Genomic DNA, 21356 nt, shown 5'->3' with positions numbered 1-21356 from the left:
AGAAAGGAAGGGACATGAATATTTGGCAACACTATTCAAACAAGCCATTAATGAACCGAGACAACATCAAAAAGACAGACTGCATAAAATTGATTGCCCGTCTTTAAATAACTGAATCTTACTGCAGTTGTACCATGATGTGGTGCAAAACAAAGGACACAGAATACAGAAAGTCGGCCACTTTCTTCAGCTGAGGACTCAAGAAATACTGTATCCAGCCTCTCTCCACATACCGCAACTGATGACGACCCTGTCCAAATAGTCAGCTCAGCTACATTCCAAGACTCTCTGCTACATCCATAAACACGTTCTCAACAGTACAAAACTGAAATCCAAATATAAGAAAGTGTGAGAAAACAGTGTGGGCTAAAGTGTCAGTCAGCTGTTTAAAGGGCTAGAGAAACTCATCCACCTTGTTTTCTGAGAAAGGATTTGGGGCCAGAGAGGGAGGGAGAGGCTGGGGTGGCTGTGTTCGTGGCCAGGCTGGGTGTCACCAGCTTGGGGAGGGAGGGAAGAGACCACTGGGCCTCTCCTGTCATTGGAGCTAGAGCCTGCCTGCTGGATAAAATAGCAGGGCCTCCCTTTCCCTTCTCCCTTCTTCCTTCTTCCTTTCCCCTTCCTGCTTGGCTGGCACAGCCTGCGTGTCAATGGAAAGGAGGGTGGAAGGGGAGGAGTGAGCCTAAGACTATGCAACAGTAAATCTCCCTCCCTTCTTCCCTTCTCTCTAGGCCTGCCCCAAATGGCTGAGCTTGGCTGGACCCTCTCTCTGCTCTCCTCTCCCTTAGCTACGACCCTTCGCTATGACATACAGGACTATAAATACAGGCTCTTCCCAAAAAGGAGGAGAGAAGTATGCCGGTTGGATTCACATTCTTTCAGAGTGAACATTCCTGTCACACTCACTCAACACACTCACTGTAGTACTCTGTAAACAGAAAAACAAGGCTGTGACTGTCTATATAGTCTTTCATTAGCTAGTTCTAATTAAAGGGCAGTAATGTGTGTGTGTGTGTGTGTGTGTGTGTGTGTGTGTGTGTGTGTGTGTGTGTGTGTGTGTGTGTGTGTGTGTGTGTGTGTGTGTGTGTGTGTGTGTGTGTAGACTACATAAGCTCTGGGTTTGTCTGTGCGTTTTGGGGTCATGAAGGGACCCTTGTTAGCAATCCTTTGGCAAGACTGGTCAGTGGGCTGACACTGGGCAAAGTCTATTCAGAGCAGTAGAAAGAACTACATTACCCATGAATAGCATTGTCAGCACTGCATTCACAATACAGTTGAGAGACTTCATTACCCACGATTCACGGTCGATGTCCGATAAATAGTAATAAAATGCGTGCAAGCCCATCCACACCCATAAATTCACACAAAGACAATTATGCTGTTTTTGAGAATAAAAGCATATTTACCAAAACAATAAATGGAATTACTTATCTTATTACCTAATCAGCACTTGTTATAGGGCTAGGGAATGTGTCATGATTAGATATAACATGGAAAGGAAACATGATTACAATTACACAGTGGAATGAAGAGCTACATTCAAAAGGTGACCGGATCTGATCACAGTGATTAGGCTTTCATTGTAATGATTAGGGCTCTCCTGAACCAATCATATTGTTAAAGAGCACCAAGCCTGGGGAAAGGTGAAGGTAGAGGTCAATCAACACTGTATGTGACTGCACCTGGAGCCACTATTGTCTGTCCTCGCACCATTGTGTAGAGAGCCTTCCTCAGGGAGGTTCACATCCAGCAGGAGGTCGTCATCCTCCAGGTCAGCTGGCTCCAGGTGGTCCAGGTTGTTCAGAATGTCCTGCATAATGGAAGAGAGGGAGGGAGAGAGACAAATGTTGGTTTCAATAAAAATTCCAATTTTGATTCACTTTATGTTTACACATCCATCATCTAGGACAATAATCAAGCTAGTAACCCAACTGTTTGTCCTATCATTTCACAAGAGATTGTTACAAGAGATTCTAGAGGATGTCGGGGTATGTAAAAAACCACCTCACAATGCCCCCATCTGAAAAGGCATGATTAGGGCAGTTTTTGTCTGCTAAAGTGAACAAGTAGTGGCCAAATTTCTACGCTCACACTTCTCGTTTTGAATCTCACAAACATCGGTTGACATTTAAAACAACAAGACGCAGAGTCGGAGACAACAAAAGATTAGCAGACACATTCATTTCTCTGAAGGAACATCCCTCTTGAATGAGTATAATAATGTGATGGCGAGCAGGTAAAATGATTACATCTAAAATAGATTGCACTCTGATTATACTGCTTGTTGTTGAATTCAAAGCGTAGCACACCCAAAAGCAAAGAGACCTAGAGTACAAATGAATACGTTAAAGTTTAAAGAATTGATTTGTACTCTTGACCTTTTTGCTTTTGGTATGCTCTTCAAAGGATGAATTGAAAGGCAATTTTGTACATCAGATGAAAATGTTTATAAATAGCGATTGAAGATGTGCCCATAAAATGGAGGTTGGTGGTCATCAATGGATGATGTGTTATTTAAGGTAAGGAAAGCAGGGAACCATAATAGAAAACAGAGAAAGAACATACAATATCTGATCCATACTTATGTCCCAACTGAACAGTCTTCCACACTGTAACGGTTCTCATCCTCATCCCCATCCATTAGAAATGATCCCGAAATACAAGGTACTATTTCATTGTTTATTGAGCAGATGTGTGTAATGTGCAGCAGAGCGCCATATGCGTGTTTGGAGCCTGGGCACACAGCAAGCTGTAACAGAACAGACAACACATTTTATCTGTCGTCCATTGTTAGACTGATCACCTAATATTATGAAGTCATTACGTTGTGCTCTGTATGTGAATGTCTGATCGCTAACTGCATTTGTATTCATTCGGAAGCTGAGCGGTGTACTTACCTTGATGTGCATTCCATTCGCTTTGTCTCGTCCTGCGTGTTGTAAAGAAAGTGATGGTGCATTCAACCCCTGTTCATGAATGGGTTCCCACCACTGTTGATGGTGGGCTAGTCCAAGTCAGTAGTGGACCCCAGGAACAATAGCTGTTGCTTCCGCAAAAAAGAAAATGGGGATCCAAATAAACCAATAAACTAATAGTGAAATGTGATCCTGTGTATTTATAGATAGACCATTATGAAGTTTGATATTATTTGTCAAAATTATTTAAATTATAAAGATTTACATATGAAAATCATAATGATGTAACATGTAAACTGGCAAATGTTGAAGTTATTTGATATGTTGGTTTGTTCAACATCTTCATGATATAAGAGCAGGTCCAGTTAGAGCTGGAGTGCCAGAGGGCAGGCTGGGCTTCTGGCTAGTCAAACGCAGTGCAAGGATTAAGTTTATCAATGAGTTTGTCATATTTATTGAAGTAATTTGAAGTAATTTAATTTTTTCTCATTTATTAACATGTTGATTTTTCAGATTTCTGGTACTATACCAAGCCATTCACCTTTGCTTGAAAATAAATTAATAATAAATTAATAAATAAAACAATTTGCAACTGTTAACCATCCTCCTGTTCAGGCACCTTAGACACCTCTCCAGCCGGTCTGCCTCCTTACACACACATACACAAACACTTTCTCTCCTGTGATCTCTCCACTGCTCATTTCTTAGTCCTATTATCATTCTCTTGACTTCTCTCACTCTCCATTTTTACCTTTCTGCATCCTCTTCCTCTCTTTACTCCTGACTCTCTTCACCTCTCTCTTCTCCCCCTCTGCCCTTATACACCTTCTCTTCTCTTTCCCCTCTCTCTCCTCTATAGAAGTCCCTTATGTGGAGAAGGTCTTAGTCACGGCACGTTGCACCAGAGGAAATGGGATTTCACACCGGCGGGCTTCAGCTAGGATGCAGAGCGGGCCTCATAATCTACCCCCAAAAAAGTGGAGAAAAAGGCTGGTTGAATAGACTGAGAATCTGGGATCATATTTCAAACAAATCTCACTCAAGCTGACTTCCCTGGCACTCTGACGTTTGAACCATCAGCCAAACTCAGAGGACTGGGGGGCCCAGCAGGACCATAGTAGCACAGCAGGTCCCCATTAGAAATGAAGCTAGCTCCAGTGGTGGTCCAAACAGTGGTGCTAAACCTGCTCAGCAGATTAAGACTCTTGGCCACTAATTTATAGGAATAGTGTGATTATCTCTCTCTCATGTCATATATATTAAATATAGTTAGATATTTCATCAATTGAGGTTACACATTGTTCAAATATTTAATCGATTGAGGTTAGGTCATTTCCATGTAAAAGGACCCATGAGCACCAACGTGAAGTTCACAGGAGTATATCAAATTGGGTATCAAATGAAAGCTAGTCTATATATTTTTATAAAATTAAAGCATATACACATTTGTTAACCATTTTCTATTTAAAAAATGTGGAATAAGTAAAGGGGTCTTAGATCACATCTTCCAGAAAAGGTTTTTAAAAAGTATTAGAAATGCATTTGAACTAAATAGTGCGGTAAATGTTCTGCCTTTTTTAAGTTTAAATCTTCTTAGGGATAGGGGGCAGTATTTTTACGTCCGGATAAAAAGCGTGCCAAAAGTAAACTGCCTGTTACTCTGGCCCAGAAGCTAGGATATGCATATACTTGGTAGATTTGGATAGAAAACACTCTAACGTTTCTAAAACTGTTAAAATAATGTATGTTAGTATAACAGAACTGATTTGGCAGGCGAAACCCTGAGGACAAAAACAATTGAAGGTATAGTGTTGCCCAATGGGTTTCTATCGGAAGCCCTATTTAATAGGAACCAGGTTGCAGTTCCTATGGCTTCCACTAGAGGTCAACAGTCTTTAGAAATTGTTCAATGTTTTTATTTTGAGAAATGAAAAAGTATGGCTATTCTTTGTAAGTGTCACTCCAGGTGGACTCTACTGTTAGTTGCGTGTGAACTGGAACGCGCTTCATGTTGTTTTTATCCAGTATTGGAAACAATTTATCCCATCTTAAATTTGATCGATTATTTATGTTTTAGGGTACCTGAGGTAGGATTAGGAAGTTGTTTGAAATATTTGGACCAAGTTTACAGGTAACTTATTAGATACTTTGTAGTCATGTTGGGCGAGTTGGAACCGGTGTATTTCTGAATCAAACACACCAAATAAATTGACATTTTGGGGATATAAAGAAGGAATTTATTTTAAAAAACGACCATTCATTGTGTCACTGAGACATTCGGGATTGCAAAAAGAAGAAGATCTTCAAAGGTAAGGCATTTATTATATTGTTATTCCTGACTTTTGTGTCGCCACCTGCCTGGTTGAAAATTATTTTCATGTGTTTGTATGCGGGGCACTGTCCTCAGATAATCGCATGGTCTGCTTTCGCCGTAAAGCCTTTTGAAATATGACACTGCGGCTGGATTAACAAGAAGTTAAGCTTTATTTTGATGTATTACACTTATATTTTCGAAAACCTTGGATATAGATATTTCTGTAGTTTGAATTTGGCGCTCTGCAATTTCGCTGGATGTTGTCAAATCGATCCCGCTAAAGGGATTGGTGCATGAAGGTATCACTGACAGGATATCCATGTTGCATCCGGTTTATACGGACCAACATCACATGCACAATAGCACTCAGTGTGCACAAGGAGCAGCGTGAGCAGCTATGACATCTCACATCATCCAAAAACAAGGCAGACATTGGATGAAAATAAAATGTTAATGTCTTTGGCTGTGAGAGATGAAAATAAATTCTGCCTCAGAGAAAATTATTTGAATAATTCAATGGATGATTTGTGCACAAAAGGGATGACTAAAGTGTCTTATTAGGAATTTTCTAAATCTACTTTCCCAGGTGGCTGTCTTTGGAAATGTCTGTGGACGGGCTTCAGTTAAACTGCAGTAACAAAGCAAAACTGTAGGAGCAATCTGATCCTTGCTTCTAGACCCGAACCCTGGCCCCTTGGTATCAGCTAAATTCCAGGACTGCGGAATTGCCCTTTACACATTATTCACATTTTGGTTACATAAATTCAGGATGCTTTTTGCTCTGGTTGTGTATAGCGACTGTAACATAATATGGGAATGCCAGCACTATTCTGTGTCCCACAGTGAGTTAACCTCTATTCCCCCTTCTTTTCCCTCCTGCCCCTCTCAATCTGCACCCTGTGGCTCGATCAATGCAGAATAATAAACCAAAGGAAAAGCCATGGCCCATTCAACCCCATATTGAACTGAAACTTCAAACAAACACAACTTGTTCAAAAACATAATCATATTATGTCTGTTCAGATATGAATCTGAGGTTAGCTGAGGCCCACACAGCTTACCTCATATGACTCAAACTAGCTTGATCATGATATTGTGTAGCTGTCCCCCCCAACCCAGACCTCTGTAAAAAACATCCAGTGCTTCAGTCTGCCTTACCCAGAAATGTAATCAATGCAAAAGGAAACTATAACCAATATAAAATACAAACGTTTGGGTATATTATTGATTCATAAGGCAGTTGTGGGTACAAATATAAACACACATATCTCTACTATAGTCTAGAGGGGCTTAAGAAACAATTGTTTCTGTGGTCACGGCAAATTTTCTCATAACACAAAACCTGATTATAGAATTGTTGTATAAAACATTCGCCTGATCTTTAAATGTTCTCTGAATGTTTCATAAGGTGGTGGAAACAGTCTGGGGACATGACAAAAGATATGTTCCCAAAACACAAAAACTGTCCAGTTGTGCAGATTATTCTACAACGTCTCTTTTAAGGTGCAAAAGAATTCACCTGATTTTGCAAGAATGTTCATAGAACACATTTTGTCTGTTCTTTAAAGTTTACCAGAATGTTTCATTAGGTTATGAGAACAGTCTGGTGGGAACATCACAAAAGATACAGTAAGATCCAATAGTATTGGGACAGTGACACATTGTTTTTTGTTTTGGCCCTGTACTCCAGCTTTTTGGATTTGAAATGATACTATGAGGTTAAAGTGCAGACTGTCATCTTTCATTTGAGGGTATTTTAATCCATATCGGGTGAACCGTTTAGAAATGTCAGCACTTTTTATACATAGTCCCCCAATTTTAGGGGAGCAAAACTATTGGGCCAAATTCACTTAGAGTATATGTGTATTAAAAGTAGTCCTAGCATGCAATGTTTACACTGAATGCTTAACTGTTCAATTCCACGATGAAGTTCAAACAAACTGTCCTCCTTAGCTGATAGCAATTCCAACAATGTACTCAATTCCAACATTTTAAAATAACTGTCTTCAAAGTAATGACTCGGGACGTCGGGTTTGATATGAAAGCTTATTTTAGTAATAATATTTGTTCACGTTACATTTAACAACTTTAGATTCTACAGAGAAATGGAAGTAAAATGCTAGCGAAAAGGTCAGCTTAATCACTTTACACCTGCACATAACTGGCGCGTTCTCTCTCTCATTCCTGTCGCAAGGCATTCTGGAACTTGCGGTCAAAAGCGTAATTCAATACTAACCAATACAATTACATATGTAAATAACTGTAAAGAAATGTCTTTAGATACAGCTCAATGAATTAACTTAACTCTGTAACACATTAAAGTTACAACAGCTACAGTTGTCAACCACTAGATAAGGCACTTGTAAGCTACTCTAGCCACAATGGTAGAAACATTAAAAAAACATCTGTGGCAACAGTATCATAACACCAGCACATGGCACTATCAATAAATCACTATCAGTGTGGTAATAATTTCTTTATTCATGTTTTTAAGTACTGGTGACATATCATGCATTGTAATTATTGTATACATTGTAATGGACAGATATGATTTGTGTAAAATACTTTTTTGAAGGTTGTATTGGTTATGATGAGCTAATGCTAAGCTATTTGCCGGCTTTTTGTGGAGCCATGTTTGTTGACATCACGAAAATGTTTGTCAGGCCAAAGATGTTATAGCAAAATGAGGTAAAGGAATGGTTCACTCATCTTTCGAGTAAACTTCCGGAAGTGAATGATGGTAGTTGACTCGCCCCCTTCACCTTTAACATGTATACTGCAAACAGATCCAACTTATCTTGTCACCTCTTCTTATCTTTTGTTGACGCAGTAAAACAAACATGGCGGCATGCACAATCTCTATCCATCGTGGGATTACTTTAGCTTTTTAGTGTTTTACTCAATTATTTTGATCACTGGTAAGATCACCAGTGATGTGATGAATTGTGAATATTAATTGCTACTAATTCATTCATATTATGGTTTATATCAGCCGAGAGTTGGATAAATATGACCGCTTTTGTTAGCTCACTCTTTGCTAAATTAGCGCTAGGGCTAATTTAGCCTACATTTTCCAATTTGGATGTGTTATGTATCAATAATATCAGTCTGGCAATTCCCTCATCACCAGAGGCATTCCAAAACAAATGACCAGGAATGACTTATTTTGTTGTTGCTATTTATAGTTTCTTATTTTCACTTTACAAAGAAAACATCACAGTGACAACAAACATCCAAACATGACATTAAACAATAGAAGGGGGAAGGTGGAGTCTTCTATTTCTCCTAAGTAGTTATCCTAACCTGCCACATTAATGATTCTAAGAGGAGCAGAGGTTATCTATACAGCCATCAGACATGCATAAGTGCACAATTTCTAAGTGGCTTTTGTGACAGGCAACTTTTTAATCAGAAACAATTTCTTAAGAATTTATGAGGTGTTGTAATTATGAAAGGCCCAATTCCGTCAGGCCAAGTACAGAGACACAGTATCAGATCATACACACCAAATACTCTCACTACTTTAGCCCTGTCTAGAAATACTGTAGTCGTTTCAAGTAATGTATTGTAGTTCGAGAGATGTCTTAACTCGTCTTGTCTTCTGTTTTAGCATAAATCCGACCAACCTCTGCCGCTCTCACCTCGTATTTACGCAATAGTATCAGAATCCGCTTCTGCAACTGAATGCGTGCATTTAATGTCCCACCTCTTCCCATTTGAAATGTGCATGAATTTAAACCAATCTCACCTGACCACTGTCCCTCTAACACATTCCGGTGGGCTCGGCTTGGCTGAGGGAAGCAGAAAACAAGTCACTAGAAGCGGAGAAAATAGCTGGGCAAAGCGGAAAAAATTACCACTCTTCAGGGTAGTCATTGCAGATTAGGATTAGATTCTTCTTATTGGAAGGTTTATGCAGCGAGTGTCTGAATGCAGGGTTAATGGGCAGACAAAGGGCAGGATATCTCCTGACTGGAATAGCTGGATCAAATGTAAAATGTGAAAGAGAGCACTGCTTGTGTTCTCAACAGTACAAAATTGAGCCTGTGAGCTAATTATCTGTGTGGACAGACGCACATAGCATAAATGGTATAGTAGCATCTGTCAACAGTCTGCGGGGATACTACAACTAATGAGGAGCATTGTTCTAGGATGCTTGTTTTCATCACTGATTATTTGGACAAGTCACGATTTCATAGGTCTTTTGAATTTTGCTGTTGTAAAAAAACTAAGATTAAAAATAGGGTAACCTTTGTCTATCACCTTTAACCATTCCAACACTGAATATCACAACCATCATTACAAGTGACTTGAAGTTGAAGCTACACCTCCGTGTGATTTATATCTATATTTCCCCATTTCAGGGGTATAACAAGCACAGGCAAAATCCTAGAGGAAAACCTGGTTCAGTCTGCTTTCCACCAGACACTGGTGGATTAATTCACCTTTCAGCAGGACAATAGCCTAAAACATAAGGCCAAATCTACACTGGAATTGCTTACCAAGAAGAGAGTGAATGTTCCTTTGTCATTATGGAGTATTGGGTGTAGATGGGTGAGAAAAATATGTATTTAATCCATTTTGAATTCAGGCTGTAACACAATAACGTGGAATAAGTCAAGGGTTATGAATACTTTCTGATGGCGCTGTAGGTTACCCCATTGGCTCACAGCAAAAACTATATTTTTCAAACACATTTTTGTTGTTGTCTGCTAGTTTTATTCAATTACAAAACTACATTTAATAAAAGTAAAAACATGTCTAAAGATTACTTTTCAAAATTGCCTGCTCCAAAGTGTTCTCACTACTTAGAAAAACATTATATTATAGGGCTTCCCTCATGCCCCTTTCATGCGTTACAAGCATCCTCATGAGTGAGTGCTAGCTAGCTACTGACTGAAACTTTAAGCTAGCCAATGCCAACAACACAAATAAACAGACTCTACAGCTTCAAGTAGTGAGTGGAGTTACAAATGGACTATGCTAAACAACTTAAATGTCTTACCTGTGATTAAAGGTTGAGACCGAGTCTGCGTCTCTCACATAGGTAGGCAGACCATTCCATAAAAATTGAGCTCTATAGGAGAAAGCCCTGCCTCCAGATGTTTGCTTAGAAATTCTAGGGACAATTAGGAGGCCTTGCGTCTTGTGACCGTAGCGTACTTGTAGGTATGTACGCAGGACCTTATCGGAAAGATAGGTAGGAGCAAGCCCATGTATTGCTTTGTAGGTTGGCAGTAAAACCTTGAAATCAGCCCTTGCCTTAACAGGAAGCCAGTGTAGGGAGTCTAGCACTGGAGTAATATGATACATTTTTGGGGGTTCTAGTAAGGATTCTAGCAGCTGTATTTAGCACCAACTGAAGTTTATTTAGTGCTTTATCCAGGTAGCCAGAAAGTAGAGCATTGCAGCAGTCTAACCTAGAAGTAACAAAAGCATGGATACATTTTTCTGCATCATTTTTGGACAGGAATTTTCAGATTTTTGCAATGTTATGTAGATGGAAAAAGCTGTCCTTGAAACAGTCTTGATATGTTCGTCAAAAGAGAGATCAGGGACCAGAGTAATGCCGAGGTCCTTCACAGTTTTATTTGAGACGACTGTACAACCGTCAAGATTAATTGTCAGATTCAACAGATCTCTTTGTTTCTTGGGACCTAGAACAAGCATCTCTGTTTTGTCTGAGTTTAAAATAACTTCCTTATGTCTGAAACACAGGCTTCTAGCGAGGGCAATTTTGGGGCTTCACCATGTTTCACTGAAATGTACAGCTGTGTGTCATCCACATAGCAGTGAAAGTGAACATTATGTTTTCGAATGACATCCCTAAGAGCTAAAATATATAGTGAAAACAATAGTGGTCCTAAAAAGGAAACTTGAGGAACACCGAAATTTACAGTTGATTTGTCAGAGGACAAACCATTCACATAGACAAACTGATATCTTTCCGACAGATAAGATCTAAACCAGGCCAGAACTTGTCCGTGTAGACCAATTTGGGTTTCCAATCTCTCCAAAAGAATGTGGTGATCGATGGTATCAAAAGCAGCACTAAGGTCTAGGAGCACGTGGACAGATGCAGAACCTCGGCCTGACGCCATTAAAAGGTAATTTACCACCTTCACAAGTGCAGTCTCAGTGCTATGATGGGGGATGCCTGCTAATTATCTATAGGCTATGTTTCAACTTGTCAATTTAAAATGATTTTCTAACAAGTTGTATTTTCTAACAACAGTTTGCATTGAGGTGTGTTCTGCCTCCTCATTAATTCACATAGAATCAAAGTAAGTTCAAAGTATCAAAGTAAGTTCTTTATTTTCTGTATATTTTGTTGTCGTTTCTACTGTAGGTGCATACAGTATGTATGTATGGAGCATAATGTATTTACAGTTTTATTCAATTGTTTTCAAGTACTGGTGACAAATAATGCATTCTGATTGTTGCATAGATTGTAATGGAAACCTATGATGTGTGTAAAATACTTTCTTGAAGGTGGTTCTGATTATAATGAGCTAATGCTAAGCTATTTGCCAGATATGTGTGGCGCCATGTTTGTTGACATTATACAATGCATTCTGGATGTCACGTAAACGTCTGTCAGACCAAATATGTCATAATGAGGTGAAGGAATGGTTCACTCATCTTTCGGGTAAACTTCCAGAAGTGAATGATCATAGACAACACACCCCCTTCAACATGCATACAAATATATAAACAGACTCCAAACTCATCTTGTCTGCTCTTATTATCTTTGGTTGATGCGGGAAAAAAAACAATTATGGCTGTGCGCACAAACTACCCATTGATGGATTACTTTCAATTTCTAGAAAATGTTTAACTCAATTATTTGATCAATGGTGAGCTCACCCGTGATGTGGTTAATTATAAATAGTAATTGCTATTAGCTCATTCATATTGTAGTTTCTGTCAGCCGAGAGTTATATAAATATGACCACTTGTGTTATGTCAATCTTTCCTCAGTTAGCGCTAGGACAAATGTAGCCTACATTTTCTGGTTTGGATGATTGTATTATGCTGTAGCTACTTCTGTGAATGTCTGAACATTGCATCCAAAAATAAACTCGTCACATTCTGGACATAATTTTGTAAGGACTGTGTTTGTGCAAAATGTTTCTGCGAAAAAACAGTGCGGCCAGCTCAAATGCTAATTGTTGCATCAATCGAAACTGGCCATTCTAAATAAGCGTTCTAATCACACTGGATTGAGCGTATGCTCCAGGGACCACTGTAGAATGATCACACCCATTTGTTGGTATGTGTGAAAAGGTTAATCAAAACACATACAAATTCATGCAATACCCATTCTGAAAGATTATGATACATAATAAATATACAAAAACGAATCCAGGTTCAATGCAATAATATTTTGGGGATTTAAAGGACCAATGCAGCCATTTCAATATCAATCTCAACTAATTTCAACAAACAGCATATGAAGAAGATGGGAACATCTGAATAACTCAAATTGTGTTTCTTGCCCCTATTGACCATATTACGCACGCACACACACACACACACACACACACACACACACACACACACACACACACACACACACACACACACACACACACACACACACACAGAGGGTTAATGATCTGGTTGCAGAGCTGAAGATTGCAGGTTCAATCCCACATATTCTTTAAACATGTTTCTAATGAAAATAAACTATGAAATTGAGGCTCAGATACACTATGAAAATAGATGTCTTCATTTCATACAGATGTTCAGTATAAATCCAGTCAAATGCAGAATTTAGAATAACCCTAAAAAAAGACATTGTGTAAAAATGTAAATATACTTTTTTTGGCATCCAACATAATTCCTGCTTTGAGACGCTTGACATGGTTATCCTAGATCAAGGACATGTTTTAGAAAAGTAAGCAATATGCAAACATGATTGCCATTTCTAGATAGATAGCTAAAACGGTTAACTAGCAACAAACACCTTAAGAAGATTTTTAATAAGTTATTTGAGAAGTTCGTAAATAAATCATTAAATCTTAAGATATTGTTGAGGAATTGCACTTCCAAACGTATTTTTTTCTTAATAAGCTTCTTAAGTTTGGTAACAAAACTAAGGCGGTAAAGTGCAATTCCTTAACAATATCTTAAGATTTAATGATTTAAATAAAGGATCATTCTTCTTAAAATTGAGATACTGTAGCTATCTAGCTAGCAATTGCAAAAATGTTAGCATATTTTTTACTGAAATTACTGTTCTAAAACATGTTCTTGGTTTTAAAAGAATCAACACTGAAACTTTCAGATGAAGTCTGTGAGTGCATTGTTAAATTGCTTTCATTAGCTTATTCTCTCACTGCCCTGAATATTTCCAATAACCATTCCAATACATTTATTTTCAAGAATCTAATTTATTCTTATTGTTTTGCAAAAGGAGAAACATTTTCAATAAGCTTTTTGAGGAATAGCAACTTTGCTTAACTTTTTGCATAAGTCTACAGTTGAGAAAAAAATGCAGTTAAGAAGACATTCCTTCTTAAACCCTGGCTTACGAACAAAACATTGCAGGTTCAAACCCCATGTGCAGATTGTCGACACAAAGTGTAAACATTTTGTTTGTATGATTAAATACTATACAAATGTCCTATGAATTCATCTAAAATGAATTCATCTAAAATGGCGTGTCTATCAGCTTCTAGTGGGCCTACAATACATCCACAAATCTGGAGAGAAACATAATGCGGATGTATTCGAATCTGCTTTAAGGAGCTACACATTTATATGTTGAGAATGTTGTGGTAATATTAGGTAAAATAATTAAATAAAACATTTATGAGCACCTCCAAGACAAGGTCAAATGTACATTGTATGAACATCTAAAACCAATATGCTATGAATGTTATAAAAACTGAGTTATTTGGAACGTGTAGAACATTATGCAACATTGTGGGAATGTTCTGTGCTACCTTCGTGAATATCACAATAATATTGCAACATTAAGGGAATGTCCATTGCAACCTAACTTAAACATTGCATGAATGACATTGCATATAAACATATTTTCTGTTCTCGGAAAGTTCGTGCAACTTTGGGGAATTGTTTTATGTAAACTTTGCATAATCATAAACATGACTAGACAGCTTTTGTGACATGAGAACATTTGCCGCAACATAAGGAATGTTCTGGGATCTTTTGGTTTGCTGGGAAAAACATTAGTGGTACATTGTGCTAATAAATTACTTGGAAACCTAATGAGAACTTTTGGGAAATGTTTAGTGGTGGTTGTTACAATTTTTTTGTGAATATTAGGAGAACATTGTTATCAAAAACAATATTTGAATATTTTTGGGATGTTATCATCCTAATGTTAAAACCCTAACTAGAACGTAATGGGAATCTTAACTAACTAATGTTCTGGGAATGTTCCCAGTATGCTGGGATGAGTCTGAAACAGGAAATGTTCAAATCAGTAGCTGTCGCAGAAATATCCTCTGACGTACCATGGCATGTTCACTACATGTACATTATGTTTACAATAACTCTCAATAGAGGCTTCAGATCTACCTACAGATCAAGCTCTTTAAATAGATCTTTACTCTAATTGACAATCATTCCCAGAAAAGAAAATGTAACACAGTAGGGCTTACTGCAGCGTGAGATACTGAAGAGTTCTAAATTGCTTCTTTCATACAAGACCACTGCAGTATCTCTGAATAAAGTTGGACTAACCAACCATATGTGTGAGTGTGCCTCTGCAACGCCTCCACGATGGCATTATGATGACCCTATCCTACACTGAAGTTCTTTATGGAAAGCACTTAGCCTGTCCTTTAGATATAAAATATGCCCTCTACCTCTACAATGATAGCACTCCTTTGTAATCCAATTACTCGACTCATTTACTGCTCTTGAACTAATGCATTTCCCCCAAACCCAAATCTCAGGCTCTAGCCAAATGGATATGACCCTTCTCTGTGGTTCTATAAAGTGTGTAATGTGGGGTAATCTAAGCGTCCATTGCTGCAAAGGGCTTATTGACTTTTAGAGGGTCACTTTGAGCACGAAGAGTTTTAGAGAGATTCATGAGAGCACAACTTCACTTCCAAGGACTGTAGGATGATACTGACTTGGGCACAAAAGAGAGATTTAGGGAGAGTAACATGCTGACCAGACCAGACACGTCGTGTGGCCAAGCATCGCAAAATAAATGTAGAAATCCATAAATTATTGCACCCACACTGCTCACGCGCGCCAACGAGCATCTGCGTTGCCAAGGGCTAAAATAGAAATCAGTTCTATTTCTGACGCAGAGCTCGCTGCAAGTCCTGCCCCTCCCATCTCCTCATTGGTTTATAGAAGCAGGTACCCACGTGCCATCTCCGCATTGGTTATACCAACGTGGGTGATTGAAAGACGAAATGTTTTGATGGTCGTTGTGGTAATACTATGAAAGTGCCAATTCCCATATAAGTTCAAAGAGGAAAAAGCCTGGAAGGAGGAGAGATGACTAGAAATGATTCAGTTGACCGTTTAATGTGTGGATTAATTGTCGGAGTAGAGGACCTTGTGCATTTCAGGTAAAATAACAACCCAATGTGTATATCCCAGGACAAATTAGCTAGCAAGTGCAAGCTAACGAGCTAAATTGCCATACATGTTTAATGCTTTTCGACCTGTCCCCAAATTAATGTCATTGGTTCAGAGTTTGTTTTGATATTTTAAGCTGCGTGTCGTGATCGCGTTTAGTGTAGGGGGACAAAATACATTTATGCACAATAGCGCACAATGGCACACATGCACAGCCGGTTTGGGTTCCCTGTCAACCCCATAGTCTGATTCAATATTCACATCATAAGAAGGAATTCCCTTCGACCATGCCCACAAATTGGGGAAAACAAACAGTCTTTCCTACTGACCACCATTGTAAAAGAGCTAATGATTTTTAGTTATACAGAAATAACAAAAAAGTGCCAAAAAGCTGCTGCTGTTCAAAAATCCCGACTTACAGTTAGCAAATTATTTATTCCAAGTAGGGAAATAGAGCCTGCGAGAATAGCCCTCTGGATTTAGGCTATTGTGTTGTGGGAAATGTGGGGACCCGGTGTCTAAGTGCTATTGAGGTGACCGTATTACTGCCACACAGGCGGTCACGATTCATGAAGGCAGTCAAATTCCACATGACCGTTTAGTCACGGTGGCATATGGCATTTTTCCACAACTTTGGAAGAATGCTTGGGGTCATTGTCAATTTGGAAGACCCATTTGCGACCAAGCTTTGTTGCTTCAATATATTCACATAATTTTCCTACCTCATGATGCCATCTATTTTGTGAAATGCAGCAGTCCCTCCTGCAGCAAAGCACCCCCACAACATGATGCTGCCAAACCCATGCTTCACGGTTGGGATGGTGTTCTTCGGCTTGCAAGCCTCGCCCTTTGTCCTCCAAACATAATGATGGTCATTATGGCCAAACAGTTCTATTTTTGTTTCAACAGACAAGAGGACATTTCTCCAAAACGTACAGTCTTTGTCCCCATTTGTAGTTGAGACAGAACGCGTCTCCTTCCTGAGCGGTATGATGGCTGCGTGGTCCCATGGTGTTTATACTTGCTTTCCATTTCAAACCGTAGTCTGGCATTTTATGGCGGTTTTGGAGCAGTGGCTTCTTCCTTGCTGAGCGGCCTTTCAGGTTATGTCCATTATTGACTGTATGTTTGTTTTTACTCCATGTGTAACTCTGTGTCGTTTTATCTGTCGAACTGCTTTGCTTTATCTTGGCCAGGTCGCAATTGTAAATGAGAACTTGTTCTCAACTTGCCTACCTGGTTAAATAAAGGTAAAATAAATAAATACAAATAAATATAGGACTAGTTTTTACTGTGGATATAGACACTTTTGTACCGGTTTCCTCCAGCATCTTCACAAGGTCCTTTGTTGTTGTTCTGGGATTGATTCGCACCTTTCGCACCAAAGTACGTTCATCTCTAAGAGACAGAACGCGTCTCCTTCCTGAGTGGTATGATGGCTGCGTGGTCCCATGGTGTTTATACTTGCTTTCTATTGTTTGTACAAATTAACATGGCACCTTCAGGCATTTGGAAATTGCTCCCAAGGATGAATCAGGCTTGTGGAGGTCTAAAAGAAATGTCAGAGGTCTTGGCTGTTTTCTTTAGATTTTCCCATGATGTTAAGCAAAGAGGCACTGAGTTTGAAATACATCCACAGGTACACCTCCAATTGACTCAAATGATGTCAATTAGCCTATCAGAAGCTTCTAAAGCCATGACATAATTTTCTGGAATTTTCCAAGCTGTTTAAAGGCACAGTCAACTTAGTGTATGTAAACTTCTGACCCACTGGAATTGTGATACAGCGAATGATAAGTGAAATAATCTGTCTGTACACAATTGTTGGAAAAATTGCTTGTGTCATGCACAAAGTAGATGTCCTAACCGACTTGCCAAAAGTATAGTTTGTTTACAAGAAATTTGTGGAGTGGTTGAAAAATGAGTTTTAAGACTCCAACCTAAGTGTATGTAAACTTCCGACTTCAACTGTAGGAGTACCTATGGGTTGGTCCTGGACCAGGATGGAGGGTGGTATGCTGCTGGCTCATAGCGTGGAACTGAGAAAAATGGCTTCAACATGTTTTAATTGTCCAGCCAAATTAATTATATGAAGATCATTGGATGCATCCCGTGCATCCCGCAAAGGCGGAGGTGTTGCTAACATTTACGATAGCAAATTTCAATTTACAAAAAAAAAAACATTTTCGTCTTTTGAGCTTCTAGTCATGAAATCTATGCAGCCTACTCAATCACTTTTTATAGCTACTGTTTACAGGCCTCCTGGGCCATATACAGCGTTTCTCACTGAGTTCCCTGAATTCCTATCGGACCTTGTAGTCATAGCAGATAATATTCTAATCTTTGGTGACTTTAATATTCACATGGAAAAGTCCACAGACCCACTCCAAAAGGCTTTCGGAGCCATCATCGACTCAGTGGGTTTTGTCCAACATGTCTCTGGACCCAATCACTGTCACAGTCATACGCTGGACCTAGTTTTGTCCCATGGAATAAATGTGGTGGATCTTAATGTTTTTCCTCATAATCCTGGACTATCGGACCACCATTTTATTACGTTTGCAATTGCAACAAATAATCTGCTTAGACCCCAACCAAGGAACATCAAAAGTCGTGCTATAAATTCACAGACAACACAAAGATTCCTTGATGCCCTTCCAGACTCCCTCTGCCTACCCAAGGACGCCAGAGGACAAAAATCAGTTAACCACCTAACTGAGGATCTCAATTTAACCTTGCGCAATACCCTAGATGCAGTTGCACCCCTAAAAACAAAAAAAATGTCTCATAAGAAACTAGCTCCCTGGTACACAGAAAATACCCGAGCTCTGAAGCAAGCGTCCAGAAAATTGGAACGGAAATGGCGCCACATCAAACTGGAAGTCTTCCGACTAGCTTGGAAGGACGGTACCGTGCAGTACCGTAGAGCCCTTACTGCTGCTCGATCATCCTATTTTTCTAACTTAATTGAGGAAAATAAGAACAATCCGAAATTCCTTTTTAATACTGTCGCAAAGCTAACTAAAAAGCAGCATTCCCCAAGAGAGGATGTCTTTCACTTTAGCAGTGATAAATTCATGAACTTCTTTGAGGAAAAGATTATGATTATTAGAAAGCAAATTACGGACTCCTCTTTAAACCTGCGTATTCCTCCAAACCTCAGTTGTCCTGAGTCTGCACAACTCTGCCAGGACCTAGGATCAAGAGAGACGCTCAAGTGTTTTAGTACTATATCTCTTGACACAATGATGAAAATAATCATGGCCTCTAAACCTTCAAGCTGCATACTGGACCCTATTCCAACTAAACTACTGAAAGAGCTGCTTCCTGTGCTTGGCCCTCCTATGTTGAACATAATAAACGGCTCTCTATCCACTGGATGTGTACCAAACTCACTAAAAGTGGCAGTAATAAAGCCTCTCTTGAAAAAGCCAAACCTTGACCCAGAAAATATAAAAAACTATCGGCCTATATCGAATCTTCCATTCCTCTCAAAAATGTTAGAGAAGGCTGTTGCGCATCAACTCACTGCCTTCCTGAAGACAAACAATGTATACGAAATGCTTCAGTCTGGTTTTAGACCCCATCATAGCACTGAGACGGCACTTGTGAAGGTGGTAAATGACATTTTAATGGCATCGGACCGAGGCTCTGCATCTGTCCTCGTGCTCCTAGACCTTAGTGCTGCTTTTGATACCATCGATCACCACATTCTTTTGGAGAGATTGGAAACCCAAATTGGTCTACACGGACATGTTCTGGCCTGGTTTAGATCTTATCTGTCGGAAAGATATCAGTTTGTCTCTGTGAATGGTTTGTCCTCTGACAAATCAACTGTAAATTTCGGTGTTCCTCAAGGTTCCGTTTTAGGACCACTATTGTTTTCACTATATATTTTACCTCTTGGGGATGTTATTCGAAAACATAATGTAAACTTTCACTGCTATGCGGATGACACACAGCTGTACATTTCAATGAAACATGGTGAAGCCCCAAAATTGCCCTCGCTAGAAGCATGTGTTTCAGACATAAGGAAGTGGATGGCTGCAAACTTTCTACTATTAAACTCGGACAAAACAGAGATGCTTGTTCTAGGTCCCAAGAAACAAAGAGATCTTCTGTTGAATCTGACAATTAATCTTAATGGTTGTACAGTCGTCTCAAATAAAACTGTGAAGGACCTCGGCGTTACTCTGGACCCTGATCTCTCTTTTGAAGAACATATCAAGACCATTTCGAGGACAGCTTTTTTCCATCTACGTAACATTGCAAAAATCAGAAACTTTCTGTCCAAAAATGATGCAGAAAAATTTATCCATGCTTTTGTCACTTCTAGGTTAGACTACTGCAATGCTCTATTTTCCGGCTACCCGGATAAAGCACTAAATAAACTTCAGTTAGTGCTAAATACGGCTGCTAGAATCCTGACTAGAACCAAAAAATTTGATCATATTACTCCTGTGCTAGCCTCTCTACACTGGCTTCCTGTCAAAGCAAGGGCTGATTTCAAGGTTTTACTGCTAACCTACAAAGCATTACATGGGCTTGCTCCTACCTATCTCTCTGATTTGGTCCTGCCGTACATACCTACACGTACGCTACGGTCACAAGACGCAGGCCTCCTAATTGTCCCTAGAATTTCTAAGCAAACAGCTGGAGGCAGGGCTTTCTCCTATAGAGCTCCATTTTTATGGAACGGTCTGCCTACCCATGTCAGAGACGCAAACTCGGTCTCAACCTTTAAGTCTTTACTGAAGACTCATCTCTTCAGTGGGTCATATGATTGAGTGTAGTCTGGCCCAGGAGTGGGAAGGTGAACGGAAAGGCTCTGGAGCAACGAACCGCCCTTGCTGTCTCTGCCTGGCCGGTTCCCCTCTTTCCACTGGGATTCTCTGCCTCTAACCCTATTACAGGGGCTGAGTCACTGGCTTGCTAGGGCCCTCTCATGCCGTCCCTGGAGGGGGTGCGTCACCTGAGTGGGTTGATTCACTGTTGTGGTCATCCTGTCTGGGTTGGCGCCCCCCCCTTGGGTTGTGCCGTGGCGGAGATCTTTGTGGGCTATACTCAGCCTCGTCTCAGGATGGTAAGTTGGTGGTTGAAGATATCCCTCTAGTGGTGTGGGGGCTGTGCTTTGGCAAAGTGGGTGGGGTTATATCCTTCCTGTTTGGCCCTGTCCGGGGGTGTCCTCGGATGGGGCCACAGTGTCTCCTGACCCCTCCTGTCTCAGCCTCCAGTATTTATGCTGCAGTAGTTTATGTGTCGGGGGGCTGGGGTCAGTTTGTTATATCTGGAGTACTTCTCCTGTCCTATTCGGTGTCCTGTGTGAATCTAAGTGTGCGTTCTCTAATTCTCTCCTTCTCTCGTTCTTTCTCTCTCTCGGAGGACCTGAGCCCTAGGATCATGCCCCAGGACTACCTGACATGATGACTCCTTGCTGTCCCCAGTCCACCTGGCCATGCTGCTGCTCCAGTTTCAACTTCCACCTGACTGTGCTGCTGCTCCAGTTTCAACTGTTCTGCCTTATTATTATTCGACCATGCTGGTCATTTATGAACATT

The 21356-nt window shown here is 39.9% G+C and overlaps 1 protein-coding gene across 1 annotated transcript in view; it reads right to left on the bottom strand.

The window, feature by feature from the left end:
* Positions 1–21356, bottom strand: part of LOC109898865 (serine-rich coiled-coil domain-containing protein 2-like) — a 72334-nt gene that overhangs the window by 35638 nt on the left and 15340 nt on the right. Inside the window, exons 5-6 of the mRNA XM_020493924.2 lie at positions 1708–1807; positions 413–637 (exon numbers count right to left, since the gene is read on the bottom strand). Of these exons, the coding sequence (XP_020349513.1) occupies positions 413–637; positions 1708–1807 (325 nt within the window). The remainder of the gene's footprint in view (positions 1–412; positions 638–1707; positions 1808–21356) is intronic.

This window comes from Oncorhynchus kisutch, linkage group LG11 (genome assembly GCF_002021735.2).
Source record: "Oncorhynchus kisutch isolate 150728-3 linkage group LG11, Okis_V2, whole genome shotgun sequence".
NCBI lineage: Eukaryota > Metazoa > Chordata > Actinopteri > Salmoniformes > Salmonidae > Oncorhynchus > Oncorhynchus kisutch.
This window is presented reverse-complemented; position numbering and strand designations above follow the sequence as displayed.